Source organism: Onthophagus taurus, chromosome 2 (assembly GCF_036711975.1).
Source record: "Onthophagus taurus isolate NC chromosome 2, IU_Otau_3.0, whole genome shotgun sequence".
NCBI classification, from domain to species: domain Eukaryota; kingdom Metazoa; phylum Arthropoda; class Insecta; order Coleoptera; family Scarabaeidae; genus Onthophagus; species Onthophagus taurus.
In genome coordinates, this window is record NC_091967.1 from 10095745 (window position 1) to 10118634 (window position 22890).

General features: G+C 30.7%; 2 protein-coding genes across 12 annotated transcripts in view; one reads left to right on the plus strand and one right to left on the minus strand.

Moving 5' to 3' along the window:
• Positions 1–567: 567 nt before the first annotated feature.
• LOC111426861 (peflin-like) lies at positions 568–1134 on the minus strand. The gene has a single exon (XM_023061677.2). It carries the CDS (start codon positions 1132–1134, stop codon positions 568–570), a length of 567 nt encoding a protein of 188 aa, XP_022917445.2.
• Positions 1135–3201: 2067 nt separating this feature from the next.
• The window catches only part of LOC111426873 (G-protein coupled receptor Mth2-like), a 34901-nt gene continuing 15212 nt past the window's right edge, over positions 3202–22890 (plus strand). For 2 of the 11 annotated variants that reach the window (XM_023061699.2, XM_023061705.2), the window contains exons 1-2: positions 7876–8509; positions 8612–8662. In XM_023061699.2, the coding sequence (XP_022917467.1) occupies positions 7891–8509; positions 8612–8662 (670 nt within the window). In that variant the 5' untranslated portion in view covers positions 7876–7890. Of the gene's footprint in view, positions 3973–6304; positions 7113–7237; positions 7653–7875; positions 8510–8611; positions 8663–10000; positions 10632–11225; positions 11851–13237; positions 13707–16337; positions 16918–17537; positions 18130–19962; positions 20655–22890 lie in introns of those variants that run through there. The other 9 variants (XM_023061712.2, XM_023061702.2, XM_071194140.1 and 6 more) reach the window with 9 other exon arrangements.

Genomic DNA, 22890 nt, shown 5'->3' on the forward strand with positions numbered 1-22890 from the left:
GGAAAAGAACAAGGCAAGTGGGGAGGTCACAGACGATGACGATGACGACGACGGCGAAGAAGTATCTACGTACCAATTATGCACCTGAAGTGAATGAAAATTTTGTTATAATTCCAATTCGATTTCGAAATTGTCAACGTTATTTCTTATTCTTATTTCTTTGTCTCTAAATCAAGAAAATCCAGTATAAAGAAATTTATTCAAATTCACATGAACTACAAAAACCTTGCACTCTACATAAATAGTTTTCTAAACTATTGTTATTTTAGTTAAGTTCAAGAGCTGAATCTTCTCGTTGAGTACAATAAGTATTCATTAAATTAGGACGAGAACCATTCTTGTTGAATCAGATTAAATTCATTTACCTATATGAATAAAAAGAAAGAAAATGCAACCTTGAATTTAAATATTCATAATATTTGAATACTATAGTGAGAGTTAGTATTTTTTTACGTGAAAGTGATTTTTCAAATAGAAACCGAACAGGTGCTAAGAACTCCTCCATTAACTCACAAAATAAGAAAGTTTATTTGATAAAGCAAATCCAATAGAGTTTTATTTTCAATTTTAAACGTAACCATTCAAAAATATTTTTAAAAAATCTTCGTACTCCAACGAAATAGTCCCAATACATTCAAGATCGCGGACTCTAAAAGCTTCCGTATATTTCTGGATTTCAACACATGCCATAATAAATTCATCCAAAGTCATTTCATTCGAATTTTCACCAAAAACTTTCATAACCAATTCAACAAACTGGTTCGATAGTTTATAACCCATTTGAATCAAAGCATACGAAAATTCTTTAGCGTCGATCGTCCCGGAGTTGTTTAAATCATACATCATAAACACATGTAACCATCTATTTACGTAAGAGCACAATCGTTTAAACTCATCCAAATTTATAGTTTCGTTTCTGTCTCCATCGAAAAGACTCATCATTAATTTACATGCTTTTTTTGAAAAGTTTTTATTTTGCGACCAATATAAAGCTTCTTGTAATGATTTTAACGTTAAAAATCCAGTGTTGTTATTGTCTACTTTTTTAAACCATTCTTCGACTTCTTTTAACGTTTCTAAAGGTTTAGCATTTAATATTGAGGAATTTGAATCGGTTACGGTTTGATTCGACATTTTTGATAATTATTATAGTGTAGAGTTTTAAAATATTTTTATCTTCACTGAATAGAAATTTGTGTTTTTGTGACGTTCTAAATTGTGAAAAGTTTGTGACAGATGCAAAGTCATAACTTTGATTGATAGATATTGACTTAAATATAAGAGGTACTGATACCTTTGATTATATATAATATGGATTGAGCCAACGAGAGAGATAGCTTGCGCAAGGTGATCGAACCGAGATAGACATAGAAGCGTACTGACATATAATGGGCGTGCGTTAATTTATAAGATAAAAAACTATCAATTAGAAGTAACATTTATAATACTTACAGGTGATGTGAAACTGTATTATCGCGAACTTTGCACACGAGACAATACATTTTTAAACATAACGGTGTGACTAGCTGTGACACAACAAAACGATAAACGTCAAATGGAAGAGGTTTGACACTTTTGTGCGCATGCGCCCGTCTGTTTAGTACCGTTTTATGTCTATCTTTGTTACACTTTCACATTATCGCTTTCCATCTGCGTCTATTCACCTTGAGCCACATTTTTGTTAGTAGATATATTCAGTTAGCTCAATCCACTGATACGCATTTTTTAAAAAGAATTTATCTTATAATACATGAACATAATAGTCAGTCTATAATACAAAGCAACCTAAAGAACGGTTGATTAGGTACAGCAATTTTATATCAGCTTATAGTTCTCCAAGATATGTTAATAAATTGAAGGATGTCCAAATTTTTTAATATCAATAGAAATTATTTTCTGATAGCAGAACATATGCACGTAAGATCAAGAATTATTAAGAGTAGATAATTATTAAAGAAGATGCACCAAATGAGTACAACAAAGCATTGTATCAGTTGGATTATGCAATAGTGGACATGAAATACAGCCTCTTGAAAAATCCATAAAATAGTCATTTGAGCACCATTGAGATTAATATTGTAGCTTCATAGACTTTTGATGAAAACAAGTTTCAATTCGATTTTTACCAAAGATTGGTCAAAATGTGAGATTCATGCAAATATAGTGAAAGAATTTGTGGTTGCAAGTTTGTATTAATTAATCCGGATCTTTTATCAAATCAGGCGCTACTTTTGCAATCTCTGTTTTAGCGGAATTAGCTTCTTAGTAACTCTACAAATACCTTTATAGATTTTGAAAACCCGCCTTCAAGGTAATAATGACGAATTGCTATTTTAGAATCCGAAATAGATACTAATCAGATACTCCTGTTACGATTGAGAAACCAATTCCATGCCAAAAATAACGTAAAATCTTCGGATGAAGAATTGAGCCTTTTTTAAATTAAGAGAGCGTTATTATACAGTTGCTGCGATATCCTTTGAAATATCCTTATCGCTTTAACCTCGCAAAAACAGTACTCACAGCATCTACCAGTATGCAATTTAGAAAAGTGTAGATAAAGTTATTAGAAAAGAGTAGATTAAGTATGGAGCCTACGATAAGGAATAGCTGCTTACCATATTTATTCAACGTAACAGGAAAAGATTATTTCCTAGTTGTCAAAAGCCTCTATGTAACCTTTCATTTCGGCATTACATTTAATTGTTTGAATTATTATTAATTTGGAAATCGATTATTTTATTTATTTACCATCATAAATTATTTCTGGGTCAAATTTTTTTCATTCACAACGCACCAATAACAGAATGGCATTCTTGTATTTTATTTGTTGTATATAAATATATCATTGTTTACCAAGTATTAGTAATTCAATGTAACTTTGATTTAAGTAACTTTATCAGTTCTAGAAACTACTAAAGTAACTTTATAAACAAAGTTTTCCTTTTAATACAACAGTATTTAAATTTTAAATTCTTTTATCACCATAACATTACAAGTATTGATTTTACATATTCTCTCACGCCTAAAAAAACGGGTGTGTATTTTCCTAAGTATGTCACATTTTTTGAATTATAACCACCTTTTATTGCAATTTGAGCAGAATTTACTTTATTGCCAATCTTCCGTCACTCGTGAAATCGTTACATCTTATCTTATCCTTGTGTTATGTAAACACTATTACACTTAATTTTATATAGAGAGAAATATTTACGTTCGAAATTAGCTTTAACAAAGCGAAATAGTGTTGTGTTACGTATACTATACATAAATATTGACCACGCCGGGTTGGTTTACGCTTAAATATAAACTCAAAGTCAGCGGTTTCTTTTTCAACACGATTGAATTAACTAAGTTCAGTTCGGTGCGGTACTCAGCCCAATTCGGTTCTTTAATATCATTCGGTATCTTTATATACATAAGTCATGGGCAAATATTGGGCCTTATTGTGCATGTTTTTATCGGTTAATGTTGCTACTTTAGCTTCGAGACCGTGTAGTAAAGAACTTTCTATTAACATAAGTGCTGGTGTTTTTGATGATAAAACAAACAAAATCATTTTTGATAATTTAACATTTCCGAAAGAATTAACTTATTACGAAGATAATTCGGTTTATGGTTGCGTTTGTGACGTTACAGTTTGCGTGAGAAAATGTTGTGATGTTGGTAAAGTTATCGTTTCAAACGAAACTGATAGCATGAGTTGTGAAGAAAGTGATGATCCGTTAAATATTAATAACACATTCAAATACATTTATTATAAAGATGATACATGTGTATATGAAATAACCGATTTCGAATTAGCATCAAACGGAGAATTGACTGAAAATGATAATGGAGAGAGTGTAGTTCATAATTTTTTGGAGTTTTGTATTGATACAAAATATGAGCTTGGAAATCGGAAAACTATCGTCCTCGGTTGTGCTGATATTGAGGTCTTACCAACTGAAAGAAGAGAACATGTACATGTAGGTAAGTTGTTCTATAAACAAAAATCGATAATTAAGTCATTTTTAAATTTATATATTAATTTGTTTAAGTCAATAAAAGTAAGTCTTGAAAAGATATTTTATTACGTTTTATGTCCATTGCTAAGTAGAACACAGCTACCTGGCGAATTACTAGTAATACTGGCACACGTGTGTTTAGGTTTGTTTTTTTTTGATCTAAATATAACCAGAAAAAAATCGTTTCTAAACTTTGCGATGGTGCGTATAATTCAGTCTTGTAATAAATTATATTGCTTTTGTTATGCTTTTTAGAATTTTAGAACATTATTAATAGCTTTATAGTCTTGTATACTATTAACTCTATGTATTATTACTTTTCAGGAATTAACATTTTCGGTGGTAACATAGTATTTTTTTAAGCATCGCACCGGTCCCCCATATGATTCTAAATTTTGTTTTACAATGTTACGTGTTAACGTTCTTTGAAGTTCTGGATGTAATTTTTATCGCGTAAGTTAAGGTGATCTATAAATAAACGCAGCTCTTGTTTAAATTTGCTGCTTATGCAAAATGTCGCTAACAAAAATTCGTAGGTATCATATCCTAGAAGTCAATCATAGAATCATAGAAGTTTTTAATGGCAAAAGAAAATCCCCAAAATAACGTCATCCCTAATAAAATTAATCAAAATAAGACACATAATTTATCACTGGATTCAAACCAGTAGGTTTGGTTTCCACGAAAGTTTATATTATGTTGTACGAAACAATTACAAGATAATATTATTTCACACTCGCTTTATTTATTATGTTCTACAGAAATAGAATATGTAGCTTTTTTAGATGAACATGCAAAATCGTTATCAACAACAAAATTATATATAAAATCGAAAATGAAAATGAAAATCGAAAAGGAGTTAGGCCGAAAAGCAGATGGTAATCTTACTCTACAAATTACCTACATACCGAACCGTTCAATGTTAAATGAAAGTTTAATCAAGAAACATCAAGACAGTCTTAACTAGGTTAATTTGCTAAGTTACTTTTCTTACTTAGTTTTAACACTCTAAATACGCTTAACATACTCCGCTTTCCTTACTCTAGTTATAAACTTTTATGAAACCTTCTGCTAAGTGCTAAGTTTTATAATACGAATTTGTAAAAAAATATTACCCGCTACAAAAGAAAATTTCGGCCGTCTTTCCAAGATATATTGCTGCAGTTCCAATCATATCTGCAATTCCAATGGTTTTGAAAACTTCACAACGCGATGTTTCCTTCATTATTGCCTCCATTATTCCAACTTGAATACTCCAACATATAATTTTCAATTTCTTACAAAAACTGCTTCGTAAACTAGCTGTTCATCTGATGCTAAAAATCGCACTTAAGCAACTTGTTTCCTCACACCCGTAACATTTTTAAATTTGGTATGTTGCTTTGATACAAGAGATCCAATTTTACATTTCGAAGTCAGTTAAATCCCCAATACTGGGCTCAAGAAGATATTTAGCTAACAAAGTAGTAGGATTCAACACATTTAAACCATTTAAGAATTCAGTTCATACATGGTCTTCGCCTAGTCTTAGTCACCTTTGAGACATTGTGTAACCCATGTTGGAGATCGAAGTAGTATGTTTAATAATTTTTTCATAAAGTTGAGCGAAGTTATTTATCATCATAGTTTTTAAAATCACTATCAGTTATCCTTTTTAAAAACAGAACATATTTTATAATTTAAACATATATTTAAGAGAAGCTATAAAGAACTGCAATCTCTCATTACGTGTTGCTCTCTTCAAAAAGTATTACACAGCTTATCATTAAGTAGTTACATATGCAAGACAAAAATCAAGCTTTTTGTAATGAACGGCAGAAGTAGGTGCAATATCATCATTGCTATAAGTTACCACAAAGTGGTAATGAAACTTGTCAATAATTTCAAGTACATTAATACAGCAATTGCTATCATTCGAAAGGAAAAATATTTGCTCGTTTATCATATTAATAAAAGTCACACACATTTTGAGTCTGATATTGTTTTCAACAATGGCCAAAGAATCTTGCTGATAATTTTGCAATTCTGCCTTCGAAGAAAATATTTATTCATAATTAAGTCATCTAATTTTAAACATTGCCAAATAGATTATATAAGCTATAAAAGGCTTATTATTACAATTCTTTTCGTATTTATTATTACATTGTTTTTCCCTTCAAACTTTCATAATTATAATTATGAATAAACATAAAAGATTAGATTAGACGCTATAATCTTGAGGAAATGATGCACTTTATAAGAACAAAACTTTTCCTAAACTCATTTGTAAGAATAAGCGGAAAACACACATGATTAATAAACTTTCAACACTTCATAAACCTCAATTTCCAATTTCTATTTTAAAATCGAACGTTTCAAGAAAATGAAATTAACGTCGGCAGTGTTTTTTAAATCCAGATCATTGTGGTTTAACATTTTTCCGGTTCAACGCTTAAGCATAAACTTCCCGTTTTTAATCAGCTTTTCGGTGTTAATTAAATCAGTCCAGTTTTTAAACGGCATTATAAAAAATGTATAAAATGATTTTAAAAAATTTGTTTGTTTTAATTTGGTTGATAAATCCAATTTTCGGTGATTACGATTTTTGTCCATCACACTTAATGGTGGATATATCAATTGGGGAACAATATCCAAATGGAACCATAATAAAAGATGATTTAGTGTTCTTTGAAGAATATTACAAGATTGTAAATAGAACGCGTTGGGGTTGTTTAAGTGAGCATAATAGATACGTGAGGAAATGTTGTCCAAAATCGCAATTACTCATGAATAATGAGACAATCCATACATGTGGAGATACGAATGAAAAGTTTTCGTTTATTACTTATGATGGTGTTGATTTTGTCGGGAACGTGGATTTAAATGAAACGGATTTTTATGTTGTTTATAACAAATATTGTGAGTTCAGTGGTTATTTATTGGATCCTTTTCATTATGAAACAGATGTGTTTTTCTTACAAACTGATGGGACGATTCTATATAATGATACATTCGATTATAGTTCCATTGGCGATTTTTGTGTCGATAATGTGTTAAGAAACGGAACAATTTATTTTTCAGCATTAGTTTGCTTTCCTCCACCACCGTTAGATTTGATTTCATATGGTACGTATTTAATTGCTTTTCTTAAAGGTCATTCGAATTTGATTTGTTTAGTTTAAACAAAACTTAATTAGTTTTTTAAGAAATGTACTCATACGCTATGAATAGACTTGAACCAACTTCAGTTCGAATTTATTCATCATTCAGAAAAGATGTTCGTTTTAATCCTTGTAGCAAACATTTTGATACCAACTACTTTTGGTGTTATCATTCAAAAGTGTTGTGGCGTGAATTCAATTTTAAACGACGAATTATCCTGTGTTAAATTAAACGATGAAATTAGTTTTAACGTTAACGTATATTATGGAAACGTGCTTTTAGAAAACTTCGATTTTAACATTGAGTACGGTTTTAATTGCAATGAGGGTTATTTTAAAACCAATATAAGTGAAAAAATATTCGTGCAATACAACGGCGATTTACATTATAGAAAACTTATCGTTCCTCTTGGTCGATACTGTCTTGAGTATGATTCAGACGAAGAAAAATTCAATTTAATAGCTTTAATTTGTGGGAAAAGTGAAAAATATTTGCATTTCATTGGTGAGTAATAGTAAGTAGTTTTAGAAATAAACCGGAAGCACATGCATAAAAACAATGCACTTGTATTAAATAAATATAAAATATAATCTCGTTTTCTAAAAGAAAAAATTACCATACTATCGTAATCGGAAAATAACTTTATCTATTGCGGTTTTGGCTTTATAATGACGAAATGTGATGACAAATACAATCGCTGTTATTACAAGCAAATGTATTAAAAGCTCCCATTCTAGTAAAAATGTTTTGTATTAGTGACACTATTCGTTCTCTAATTCTACTTTATCTCCAAATACATTACACATCATCAAAAATAGAAACGCTCTGTGATTTTGAAGATGCCGTCGATATAACTTACAATTCAACTCTACTTCCTACTGGAGAGATATTCCATGAGGGTATCAAATATCCACAATACTACACTTTCGTTGTAGGCGATCGTTTTTACGGTTGCGTTTGCTTTTTAAAAGGTTGCGTGCAAAAGTGTTGTAAAAACGACGAAATATTCGTAAACAAAACGTGTATGCGCCGTGCAGAATCCGAATCAATTTCGAATTTACAAGTTTTCGATGGAACTAAGGTGGTTGGTGTAGTCGAAAAATCTTTATACGTTTTTTATGGTACTCGACGGTGTGCTAAGTCCGAAATAAAATTGGATCCGAATGTGTGTATGGAGGATGAGTATTATCTTCAAAGTAATGGCGATCTATTTATGCCGTATGCAAGAACTTTATCTTACGGAACTTTTTGTATCGATCGAATCGAAGGTGAAGAAGAATTTACAGTTATCCAATGTGTATACTACGATGAAGAAAGATTATTTACAAACGGGAGGTATGATGGATCGGTTGTTTCAACAGGTCAGTAGCAGATCTATAACAAATAAACAATGTTTCAATAATTAAGAAATATTATATTGAAAACCGGAAGAGATTACAATAGAGAAACAATTTATATTTCAGCATTAAATTGCAACCCACCACCATCAGATATGAATGTTTTATATTCATATGGTACGTATATTTAATATATTATCTATATATTATTTTTAATTAATATCATGAATCGCAACAAAAAATTCATCAATGATATTACTATTAAATCTTGACTTAAATCTTTCAATAATAACTTATTTCATACAAAAATTCCTGATTGACAAGTTTTAGCATTATCCCTTACTTGTTTGTACACTTCATTCTTAAGGTTTAGAAACAAATCATGAAATTGTCAATCATATTGTGGTGCCTCGGTTTCGACTTTATCAGGTGGAATTATAAGATGTTTTGTCTAATTCAGCCGAGGTTGATTGCGGTCCAAGCACAGTGATATTAATATTACATCAACTTGAATCTGATCATCATGTTGTGACAGCTTGGATAGAAACGACCTCAGACTGTAGATCTTTCACTAATTAAGCCGAGGTTGCTTGCAGTCGAGAGTTAGTGATTAAAATTATATTAACCTAAAATAGATCATCATATTGTAGCGCCTCGGAAGCAAGCGACCTTGGTTTTATTATTTGAGGTTGCACATTTTTTATGACTAATTAAGGCGAGATTGCTTACAGCCGAGGTTTAGTGATTAAGATTATATCAACATCAAACTGGTCATAATATTGTAAAACCGTAATCCGACGTCAACATTATACCAACCTCAAACTGCTCATCGTATTGTGGTGCCTCGGTCGCAAGCAGCCTGAGTTTTATCAGCTGGAAGTGTAGATTTTTTGACTAATTAAACCGAGATAATTAAGCCTGAGGTTCAATGATTAATTTCATATCTACTTCATTTTTTGACCATCCTGTATAATTACGTTGTATTTGTGACGATTTGAAGTGAAATCATACAAATTTTGCTTGAATGTTGAAGTTTTGCAAAAAAAAAAACTGTTAGAAAAAATGAAAATTAAAATAGCTGGAAAACGAAAAGCTCTAAATATCAATAATCCTAATCAAAGTCAATCAATTTTGTTGTACAGAATTTGGACATGTAATAAAAACCATAACATTCCATTTAAAATATCTTTTTGGCGAATACTGTAGATTCTACCAACGTTTCGTGCCTAAACAGGTCTTCAGGCATGACGTTTTATAATATCAATCTGATTCTGATATATTGCCTATCTTGCCAAATTAATCTTTATAAATATATCTATAACAACAACGTTTTAAACAAACATTTTTCGATAAGTTTACTTAAACAAAAAAAAAAGAATATTAGATAAGATTCTAAATCATATGACGTTATTTCTTCATTTTCATCGGTTTCTTTATCAATGAACAAAAAACCACACATAACCGAAACCAATATGACACATTTTAGATAAAATCAGAGCGGATTCATAATTTAACGTAACTATCGCGGAAATGGTCGTGTTCGTTATACTATACTGCGTTATTCTCTGTGTAAAAACGGTGTTTTCAATTCAATTGCCTTGTCCTATCGAGGAAACTGTTATTATCAAGCTGGATAACGACTACGATGACATCATGTCCACCAACTTAACAAATATATCATATCAGGGATTCACTTATTCCGAAGATAAATATTTTCAACTTGATGATGATAACACAACGATTTATGGATGTGTTTGTCTTGTAAAAACATGCGTTAAAAAATGTTGCCCAGAAGGAGAGATGTTTATAAACGATAGTTGTGGATTAAGTGATGATTTAGTGAAAAGTCTAGATCCGGAAATTTATGGAGGGACTGAAGTGATTAATGTTACGGATACATCCAAACATATAATAACAGTTAATTTTAGTTGTGAAAATAGATATAGATATATGTTGGATCCGATAACTTATCCGGAATATGATTCGTTTTATTTACAAGTGGACGGATCTTTATACCTACCTGGCATTCAAGAAAATGTTACTGCCGATTTTTGTTTTGAATTTATAAATGGTTCTGATGACATTTGGGTAATTAGATGTGGATATGCTGATGAAGAATACCAAAGTTTTAACGAAACTATAATAGGTAACTAATTTTTTTGAACTCGCTTTACATAAAATGCTTACAAAAATAGTTATTTACGTAACAAGTTATGAAAAACACAATATTTTATCTAATGCCATTGAAAATGCAATTTTTGTTCAAAACTTGACTTATTCTATTAATGACAGATGTCAATTTGTAGTTAGGTAATAAAATTCATTACGACACTAGTGATGTAATGAAATCATTACATCACTAGTTATAAAAAAAGTGACGTTACATAATGTAAAATTTAATATTCATAATGGAATTAGGTAAAGAAATTTTTATTTAGTTAATCTTTTGATATTATAAGGAAATTATTAATATTAATAAAGTACAGGCAACTTTTTTCACTTGTTTAATTGGTTGTCTATATTAAGTTTTAAATCAAATACCGCCTTTTATTTTTGTTGTAAAATTAAATAGGATTTAACGTAAATAAAACCTTATCTGATTATTTCTGATATCATAAACAAACTTAAGACATAAAATTTCTTTTTAAATTTTTCTATATCTTATCGTTTTTAAACTTTTTCCTACCGGTATATTTTACTTTGAACCAAAACAAAATTTATGTGTGCTTAAGTTTTATAAACAAACGCTCTAATTCAAAACATCAGTTACTGGACTACCAACAAACCGCAAGCATCGATAATGTTTAAAAAAAATTTAATTAAGTTATTTTGTGTCGTTTACGTTGTAAATGCCCTCGAAAATCTATGCGGCGAAAAGTATAGTGTTGACATAACAGCCAGTGAGCATCTCCTTAATGGAAGTAAAGTATACGATAATATCACATACGAACCGAAGAATTATTTCGAAGATGCCAAAAATAAAAGGATTTATGGATGTTTATGTGATTTTAAAAAATGTATAAGAAAATGTTGCGGTTTAAACGAAATTTTTAATGGGACGACGAAAATGTGTGATTTTAACGATCAACATCCGAACATTTTACAAGCTTTAAATCATTTCGAATTCTTACGAAACGATGTCCACATTATTTCACAAAAATTAATGTGTAAGAATGGAACAACTAGATATATTGTACGATCGTCTCATGTTGATTTAACAGAAGATATTAAATTTGTTTATAATAATTTGATTATTGGTATTGAAAATTATTGTTTGGATTATATTCGATCGCATGATAGACCAGATGCATTAATTTGTGTTGATCTGAACCAATATAAACATAATATTCCTCATGTAGCAATGGGTAGGTATTATTAAATTATTTTATTACGACTTATAAAAATTTGTTCTTCATTCAGTGCTAGATTGTTGTATATTAAGCTTAATATGTACACTGCGTTAATTAATTATCGTACCCGACGTTATCATGGCAAGTATGCAACCAATATCACAGTATTTTTATTGCAATACGCGATTTACGTATGATGCGTATTGCACTGTCATATTGGTTGCATACTAGTTTACAAATTTTAATCAATTTTTTCCTCGAAGACTGCGATATTTTTTTTATAACGTAGAATGTTGCGTTGATTCTGAAACTGTCTTCAGTTTTTCTCCATCACGTCCAGTTTTCGAGATATACCCAAAAATGTGGAAAATCGTAAATTAAGAAACATAGTAACGGTTCATGTTCAGTATATTTTTTATTTTGCATAGTGTGCTTTTGTAGCTATATGAACATGAAAGTAGAGATCCAGACGAACATTTTGAGGTATTGATGGCATAAATCGGACTCTCCGCTATTTTGCTACAGCCTAAAACAACTCAACAAAATCAAATTTGAACAAAAAAGTTAGCTATTCTATCCTGTAGAACATTTAATTCTCTAAATTTCGTTCTAACGGCAATAAGTATAAACATTAAGTTCACTGAAATCAATATTATTTTATCTGTTTTAAATGTTGAACATTAAAGCATATCAAGTAATTAAAATTTATTGGCAGTCGTTGCTAGATGACATTTCTCCACTGTCACTCTTATAACTTTTTTTTACTCTTTTACTGGATTGTATTAATTGGTCAGGAGGATGTGGTTTTGGCAGAGTTTCACTATGCACTTTCGGGTTTTTGGCTAATCTTACAAATGATACCAAACTTTTCCTGAAAACTACACCTGCCTTCAAAATTGACGTGTTCAATTGGATTTAGCATTGGACTTGTAAAGAGAAAATTCTGATTCTTCAAACACTTGTTCAACACCACAATGGCAAGGAGCATTATCAATGATTAAAGCCACTGAACATAGCTATCTTGAGCTCTCCTTAAGCATAGCCTAACAAACTCATTAGCCTCTTTTCTTGTAAGTTCATGATAAATTAATCCCAAGTTACTGATACATTTCCGTGCATCTTCAGTCACACTAATTTTATCTAGAGAGGGTTTAGTTTCACACGTTTTTAATTACCCAAATTAAAACCAGTTATTATTACTAACACCAATTTTCTATTATTTTGCTATAAACTGTTTGTTATTTCTAAATGAGTAAATTATATTAAGAGAAAAATAAAAATGTAGCATATCATACATACTTCAATCTTCCATGAAAATATCAGGATTTCCTGTGGTTTACCAAAAAGAACGTTTCCAGTAATCATTTTTTATCTCCATATTATTCAATGTGTTATTCACTGAATGTTTAGTCTTTGTTCGTAAAACATCGTTTTAAAAATGAAGCAAATCTTCGCGTACGCTTTTATTTTCTTTTGTAGTTTTCCTCCTTTAAAATCGGATTTGTGTGGTGAAAAACCGTGTTTGAAAAAATGTTGCCAGCGCGGATTAGAGTTAACATTCCAAGAAAATTTAATCTGTAACTATAGCGATTTCGACAATTTTAACGTTTCATTATTGCCTCATCAAGAGGATTTAAAATCGTATTTTGACGTTATTGAAAGCGATGATATCGAGTATAATTTGAATTGTTCCGATGGAACTTTTCAAATGTTTTTGTCTTCGTACGAAGATGATTTTTATTTGCACGAAAGCGGAAATGTGTTTGTTACTTCAGATTATATAATTAAATCGTTTTGTGGCGACGTATTTAATGGTGAAAATGGAATTTTCTATTGTGCTTGGATGGAAAAGGAAGATTTTAAAAAAATAGGTTAGTAAATTTGAGAATTGTAGTAATACGATACGTGCTTTCTATTAAATTAAGGTTCACGTTTACTTTACGACACCCCAAAGTATTACTATAATTGTTTTCAACACCTATAAAACTCGCTTTATCCTAAAACAATCAGTCCCAATTTTTCCGTTGCAGTATGAATTGCGTAGCTAGAATAGTCGTTTATTTCGCAATCATTTCCACCGTTTCTTGTACATCATTACCGTGTCCGGAGGAACAAACAATATCTTTAGACAACGCTTCGTACCATTTAAAAACTCAAACATTTTTAGAAAGCGGATTTGAGTTTGAGCGAAAAAGTTATTATATCTCAAGTAATCATTCTATAAGGGGCTGTATTTGTCATGTTACGCTTTGTGTGGTTAAATGTTGCGGTTTAAATGAAGTGATGAAAAATAAAACTTGCGTTGATCGTAAAAATAAGTTTTTTCAAGATGTTTCTTCAAAGAATGTACCAAAATTTCGAGTCCTAACAAATATGGTCGTATGCAAGAAAAAACGAATTAAAACATCAAAATTTATGTTGACTTCAAAAGGATTTTTATATTTCGGAAGTCATTATTTTCAACATTCTGATTATTGCCTTGAATATATTGAGGAAAAAAATGGTTTGCAAGCTTTGTTTTGTAAACCTGAAGGGGTACCATCTATAACTACATCATTAGGTAGGAAACGTTAAATTTAATTTTGCATCAAACTTGGCTCATAAGGTAAATAATAGCGGCAACCTTTTTATTCAACCTCAACTAATGGTTCTTTTGAAAAATTGTTATAAAGAACTTAATTGTCTGAATAAAGTATTTGGACAGCTTTTAAGCTGCCAGTATGTTTTTTGCCAGTATTGCTAAAATAGATTTCATGGAGAATAAGAATTTTGATGAAAAACTTTAAACTTTGAAAATTGGAATTCCTCATTTTTTTAATTTCAATTTTTTATCAGTACCAATGCATTCAGGGTGAAAAATCCTTTAAAATGAGCCCAAACATGACCTATTTATCTTCAAAAATAAATTTTCTATTAAAACTAAATTGAAATGTCAAACGTCACCTGTCAAAATAATTTTATTTTAATCATATCTTGGTTGTTTTTGAAAATAATTTGTCCGTGTTTAGATTTATTTTAAAGGAAATATAATGAAGATTAAGAATTTTGATGGAAAACTTTAAATTTTGAAAATTGGAACTCATCATTTTTTTTAATTTCCATTTTTTATCATTACCAATCCATTAAGGATGAAAAATTCTTTAAAATGAGCCCAAACATGACCTATTTATCTTTAAAAATGTATTTTTTATTAGAACTAACCTAAAATGTCAAACGTCAGCTGTCAAAATAATTGTATTTTAATCATATCTTGGTTATTTTTGAAGATAATTTGGTCGTGTTTGGATTTATTTTAAAGGAAATTTAATGGAGATTAAAAATTTTAATAAAAAAACTTTAAATTTTGAAAATCGGAACTACCCATTTTTTTAATTTCCATTTTTTATCGTTACCAATACATTAAGTGTGAGAAATCCTTTAAAATAACCCCAAACACGACTTATTTATCTCTAAAAATCCATTTTAATGCAGTTTAAGAATTTTTATGGAAAAACTTTAAATTTTGAAAACAGGAAGTACTCATTTTTTTAATTTCCATTTTTTATCGTTACCAATGCATTAAGGGTTAAATAACAAATAAACCCTTCAAAATGACCGCAAACACGACTTATATATTTTTAAAAATCAATTTTTTTGTTAAAGTTAATCTAAAATGCTTCCAATATCTATCCACAACTGCTTAATTAATACAAAACTTTTAAAGAAATAAATCGTAAACCCTCAAAATTACAGTAATTAATCAATTCGAGACATGTGTTTATATAAACTTTTTTGTTTATTTTGTTCTTGAAAACATATGCCTAAAATAACGCCGTGCAAATCTAACACATCTTATACAGTGAGTTTAATTTTAGCTGTCACAATAGATATCTCGGCTATTGTTGGAGATATGACAAAATGTTGTAGAAGTATAATTTGTTGTATAATTTATTATATTTTGTTATCTATTAATTACTAATGTATATCGCTTGTGAGCAATAAAATCAAACACACCGGCAATCAAAATGGATTGCTATCAGCTTAAGTTACACAAATAACAAATATTACTATTCATTTTAGTTATATACAGGGTAACTCTCATGTAACTGGTTCGTTAAAACTTTTTTAAGTTCCACTATTCGTACAGTTTTGAAATTGTGGTAGTAGGGGTTAATTAATCATCTCAAACTTGGGCTACCGGAAGTAGACTACAACTTTAATTATATGCGAAAAAATATGTTGACTTTGATAAAAGTTATTGTTACCAAACTTTTTCGTTTTCGAGTTATTTTGATTTTTTTTTTAGGCATATTTCTCCATGCTCTTTCAAACCCCATTTCTCAACCAATGTTCTGGCTGAGATATGGTTTATTGACTGAACCAGTTACGTGAGACACTCTGTATGTATATATATATATGTTAATTTATACCAAAAACCGAAGGTTTTATAGGTTTATGTTTAGTTAGATCGTGAACTCCACTTCAAACAGTACGAAATTATTTTCCTCTAAATTCGCTACAAACCGCAAAGATTGATAATGATTAAAATACTTTTGCTAAGTTTTCCTGTTATTCACCTCGTAATTGGTTTTAAAAATCAGTGTAATGTAAATGTAAGTGTTGATATAACAAATAGTGAACATCTTCATAATGAAGACAGACTATACAATAACATCACGTTTAACCCAAAAACTTATTTTGAGGATGTGAAAACCGGAAGGATTTACGGATGTTTATGTGATTTTAAGAAATGTGTAAGAAAATGTTGTGGTGTGGATGAAATTCTTAACGTAAAAACGAAAATTTGTGAATTTAACGAGAGTTATTCAGATATTTTACAAATTTTAAATCACTTCGAGTACTTTCAAACTGAGGTCCATATCATTCCAAAAACGTTATTGTGCAAAAATGGAAAACAAAGGCGTATTTTACCGTCGAAAGATGTTGTTTTCACTCCGGATGGTAAACTTTTATACAAGAATATTGCCATTGATATTGAAAATTATTGTTTGGAATACATTAAATCGGCCGATAAACCGGATGCTTTACTTTGTCTCAATTCAAATGGTAACACCAAGGAAATCCCACATTATTTAAGCATAGGTATTTAATTTTTTTTAATAACATTCTAATTAGTTTTTTAAACGGAATAGTAAATATAAAATGAATCAAATCAAACAACTCCTCATTATATCTATCGAAATTACTAATTTATTTATTGGTAAATCCAAAAATCAATTGTATTTAACGCCTACTTATACGTTTGAAACTAGAACCCACATTTAATTTAAATAATTTTTTTCGTGACGTTCTAACATCGAAAAATTCCAAGGAATTATTACGTACATTACCATAAAATGTGACTAAGGTTAAAAAATGTAGTATACGTAATTCATTAAAAAATTCTTATAACATTTTTGATTTCCTAATATAAAGCATGCTTTAAATTAATTTGAAATCATAATCGTTCATTCAACAACATATACTTGATATACAACGTTAATACATCACATGGACAAAATATTGTTTCAACCTTTGTATTGTTTAATGATTCGTGTGTATATGGAAGCTGAGAAAACATGTTTGGAAATAAACAAGCTATCTTTAAACATAAACGGTTTATCCCAAAAGACTTTTGCCACAAGAGAAAGACCAACTCTTCCCCACCACAATTTTGAAGTGGAGAGACAAAACCTGCGGGACAATTTCAATTCAGGCGTGGATTAGTTAGTTTTAAGTTCGACATGTCGCGAATCGGTACTCAATTTTTTTCCACAATAATCAATTATTACGTTATTGCAACACTATTATTTACAAAATTTATTTACGGAAAAAATTGTACTTACAACTTTTCTATTGACATAACTAACGGCGCCTTAAATGACGTTAACAAAGAAATTACTCACAACGGAATTGTATATACCCGCGAAAATTATTACCGTGATGAAGATGGAGGTGAAAAAATCATCGGTTGCATTTGTGATGCGAAACCTTGTATAAGAAAATGTTGCGGTGAAAACGAGAGGTTCGTGAATCGAACTTGTACGGTGTCGGAAAATGTTACAAATTTGCAAAACATTTTCGGATCGTTTTCCGTCGTTTACGATAAATTACTGTGCAAATACCCACGTACAAGATACTTGATCGAGAGTAGAGATTATACTATCACTTCTTCGGGATTTATAAAACAAGATTCAAAACAAAAACCGATCAGTCCTGAATTTTATTGTTTGGAATTTATTTTGTCAAATGATTATCCGGATAGTTTACTTTGTGCTGAACCAACCACTGCAGTCCAAAGCTATTATTCTATGGGTGAGTTTTAAAAATCATCCATATCATTTAGAACATTAACTAATAAATTGTCAATAAAATTAAATTTTATTAAACTTCTTTGTAGTTAATAGAAAAATTGATGATTTCTTAGGTCCCATTATATAGAATATAATGAGTAAAAAGAATACGTAAAGCATACTCTATTTTTTAATTCGGACGAGTGTTTTCAAATTGAAGCCCCAAAAAGAAGGGTTGCTGTTAGTCAGTTTTAAGCAAAAATTAGGGTTTAGCCACACGTCTCTCAGTATGGCTAAACACGAATGTTTCTAGTTCTAGTGTAGTGTAAAACTATAATATCATGTAAGAACGCAAGATACAAAATTCACCTCTCTGATTGGCCTATTTCAATGCGTATCTATCTAAATGTTTACTTCTAAACTAAATCGAAGATAATATGAATTTTGATGGTAAATTTGTGTGTAACCTAATACTTATTACATCACATAAGAATGCGTCACTAGAAATCTTGGGGTTCTGACTAACACAAGCAGCATAACCATAACATTGAAGTGCGAAATAGTACAAGTAAAGAAATATTTATTAGGAGGTAACGAGCTGTTATATTTGGATCTCCAATGAAAATTAGGCTAGCTAGTTCAAAACTACCATCCATATACTCAAAAGCTCGGAATGTAAAGAAGATATGGAGTGCGTATCATCAAACAGTGATGCGTCAGAAAATAGCATCTCCAGCTCACAGCGCGAAGAATCATTAATAACCGATAATCTTCTGTACATTTTGAGCTTTAATCAAAACTGCTATCTTCTAGTTTATGACTGTTTTCAAAGATAACAGTTCTGAAGTTTTGCACTTTTCCTTTTACCACGTGTCATTAATAACTACTTTGTTTCTTGAAAATAAAGATGGAGGCAGTTCAAGTATAAATGACGATATTGTAAGTAAATTAATACTGGAAAAGAAAATATATATATCGTTTAAAACGTCCAACAACGAAGTCCAATTAGACTCAACCATTTCCGATCCTGCCACTCGTTCTCATTGAGATTCTTGTCACTCATCACTCTTCCAACTCAACAAAACGCTCTCTCCAGCTGTTCTTGGGTCTTCATCTCGCTCTTCTTTGCTACGATATCCATATCATCGCTTTTTTCGGTAATCTGTCCACCATTCGTTGCACATAGCAATACCATAAAACTTGGTTTCTCTCAATATCTTTCATTGTTGTCTCTTGTAACCCTATTTGTAGTATCAACAGTAATCAACTTTTCTTGGTATGAAATAATTACAAGTAATGGATTTATTTGCATCTTGCTCGTATCTCCATCAAAGCACAAAAAAGACTTCCACCAACACAGAACTAAAACACCATTCTATAAAATTTTGACCTTTTACCAGTAGCATAAAGGTTACTTAAAAAGGTCATTTTTGGCGTTTTAGTGGAATTCCAAAGAAATTTCGAATATCACTATCGTATCGGCCAATGTATTGGCCTTCTTCGGATTACAGAGGTATCTTTGTAAGCACTGGATGAGTGGCAGAAAGAATAGGATTATTCAAGACTTGTTAAGGGGAAGACACTGGGACCAGAGTTAACTTGGTTTAACAAAGACAAAATTAATGTAAATAAACATTTTTTCTATGTCACATAATTCGCTAATAAACACGAAACATGTACACAATTTTAGATCACCTCTAAATAATAGTTTTAAACAATTTATTATTAGGTTTTAAATTCTTTAAGAATTATTATTTCTATCGAGTATTTTATTTTATATAGAATAAAACGAATAAAAAAAAAAGTTCATGCGCATAATATCTTACGTGTGCGCGTATGTATTTCTTAGCGCTTTCAAAATCATCTTAGACCGGTATACAGAACAGAGCGAAACGCTCGCTTTTAGTTTCGCTTCGAGATTAAAGCGATTGACGTAAACTCGTTGCTAGTAAATTTTTTTTGTTTGTGAATTTTAAGTGATAAAAAAAATGAAACTACTCGCTTTCCTTTTATTTTTACTGTCAATCACGTGGTTGGCAAATGCAAACGGACCGTGTGAATTTGAATTAAGCGTGAATTTAAATAATTCGGTGTACGATCAAATCGCTAAAGCGTACAAGTTGGACAGCGTGGTTTACACAAAAGACAACGTGTTTACTGATGAATATGGTGTGTTGCGAGGATGCCCGTGCAACTTCCGGCCGTGTATTCGAAAGTGTTGCGGGAATTCCCAAGAGCTTAATAAGAACAAAACTTGCGTTGAAAGTGAAACGGAAAAAAACCTTATTGGAGATTTGGTTCGTGACTTTGGTTTAGATTCGAAGATCCATTACGTTCTTGTACATAACTTTAGTCTGTGTAAGCAAACAAGAAAATTTTCGTTAACTAAAAGTGATAACTTCAGTATAACTGAAACTGGAAAATTAAAATGGTCCAAAGAATTTTCGCAGCTTACCTATTGTTTGGATTATTTTATTCCAAAGATTCTAAATCAACCAATAGCTGTTGTATGCAACGAAGATCAGGAAAAACAAGTTTATTATGGAGGTAATTTTATGTCAACTAAAACCATAAACTCTCTTTGTACCTGCAACATAACATCCACACCTTCATTGTCTATTTTTGTAACGGGACTTTTTCTCAATGAATTTATTTAATAATTCAATACAACTCATTGTTTGGTTTCATCATAATTGATTTGCTTTGAATACATTAAGAAAATTTGATAAAGATTCGTCATAAATCAAAATTTACTTTGTTATACTACTAGTTAGCCATAATACAACTTTAATTAATCATTAAATCCAGTAATTTATAAACACTATAAACACAAATCATACAAAATTTCATATAAATTGGTTTTATAGTCACATTTGAAGGTAATTTCAAAAACATTTTCTTTCTTTGTATCGCCACAAAGAGGTGTGCTAAAAATGGTTGCGTCAAGATGATTTGACATTTATTTATGATATAAAATGTCTCAGCTTTAAAAGTTCACGTCCCGTTCTAAGCAATAATAAACAAATTGTAGGGAAATTCTCACAAAAACCACTAGACATATGTATCTTGTTAACTTTGAAAATGTTTATGTAAATGACGACGTCCATACCTAAATATAGATACGTTCGCGGTATCTTTAAACAATGTTTGCGGGCCAGGAAATATTAAGGAACAAGATATGCGAGTTACTAAGTTATTGTTCGTCTCACACGCGGATCCAACGCTCACACGAAGCAACGGGGAATTACACTTTACAATTTTGTCGATGAATTAAAAATGTAAACATTTTTTCAAGCACTTGTTAGAACAAGATGGTAATTTTATTACGTATTGGATAAACTAAAAAAATAATGTGTTGAAAATCGATGTTTGAAAATATTTAATTTTATGACAAACTATTTTTAAAACTTGTATACAATAGACATTTTTAAAAGTGTATACAGAGTGATTCAAAACTCCTATATTTAAATTTGATTGGTCTACAGTGAGCCCATGGTATTATTAGAGTTGTTAGTGTAGCAATGATGGTTGTTTATTGAAAATTAAGTGATTTGGTAGTTTAAGTGTGTCTAGATTCTTTTAAAAGAACTTAGGTATATTATAAAAGATTTGCGATAGATTTCACGTAATAGGGAATTTTAATATCGGTATACTGACGGAAAAACACTAGGTTCTTCTAACACCTTGCTGAATTTGAACGAAGCGAGATTACGACTCGACACTGCAAAAGTAGTTAATACCAAGCGTAAGCATATTCTTAGCAGTTTTGTATTGAATGGGCAGTATCTGGTACGTCAGATGTTGCAGGAATTATTTGAAGGCTCTAGACGCCTAAATCCAACCTTTATGAAGTTCTTCATATATCTTTAAATTACCGAGCTCATAAAATAAGAATATTGTTTTATAATACGAATAACGTGTTTAAACAAGTTTGTACAACCTAAATCAATTTTCAAAAGAAAAACTCCAAAATAATCGAACTCGATAACTACAACATCCTGCTTATGTTATTATCTTAATCATTCGGCTTAAAAGGCCTAAAAGGAAGTAAACTCATCAGCAATCAAAACCTGTAAGTTGTTCAGTTAGTCATGGATGCAGCAATATCTGACAGAAAAAAAAATCATTAGGTTTGACGATAGTTGCTTTGTTGAAAAGTTGTTGAGTAATACTGTGCGATTGGTGAAAAAATCACAACTGGAGTCTCTTGGAAGGTATAGCCCCTGTATCCATCATCGGTAGGTGGAGACATCTCTTCAGGGCCTTGTAGCAGTCCTAAATATAAAGATTGTCGTTATTGCGAATAAGGATGGAGGGCGAGTACATCTGGCTAAGGGAATGTTGTACACAGCGTTCAAGGCCTTTCTCTTGATCTGTCTCACATTTTGATTAGTTATTTTCTGAAGATCTGGCAACATACTGAGAAGCAACATTTTCTGTTTTCAAATTCTTAGCAACGTTCTACTTCTTGGTTAACGTGACGTTTTTATTTTCCAAATTTTACAGGAATGCTTTGTCCATAGCGTCGTTGTTTACACAATGCTTCTTCTTTGCTATGCCCTATGCGTTGATTCTTCTTCTTTCTGCACTTGTGGTGGGGCACGATTCTCTTTTCTGGCAGTGGATGTACGAGACATGATGTTATATGATTAGTAGAAATTTTGAAACGCTTATGAAGAAGTGAAACCAACTCTTTTCAATTGGAAGCTGTCTAATGTGCAATTTGGTACCAAACCAAACTGCTAAATAAATCAGAAAGGGATACAAATAATTAGAACTTCTA

Excerpts from the sequence above, each read along its gene's own strand:
- LOC111426861 (XM_023061677.2), bottom strand. The coding sequence starts at position 1,134 with ATGTCGAATCAAACCGTAACCGATTCAAATTCCTCAATATTAAATGCT.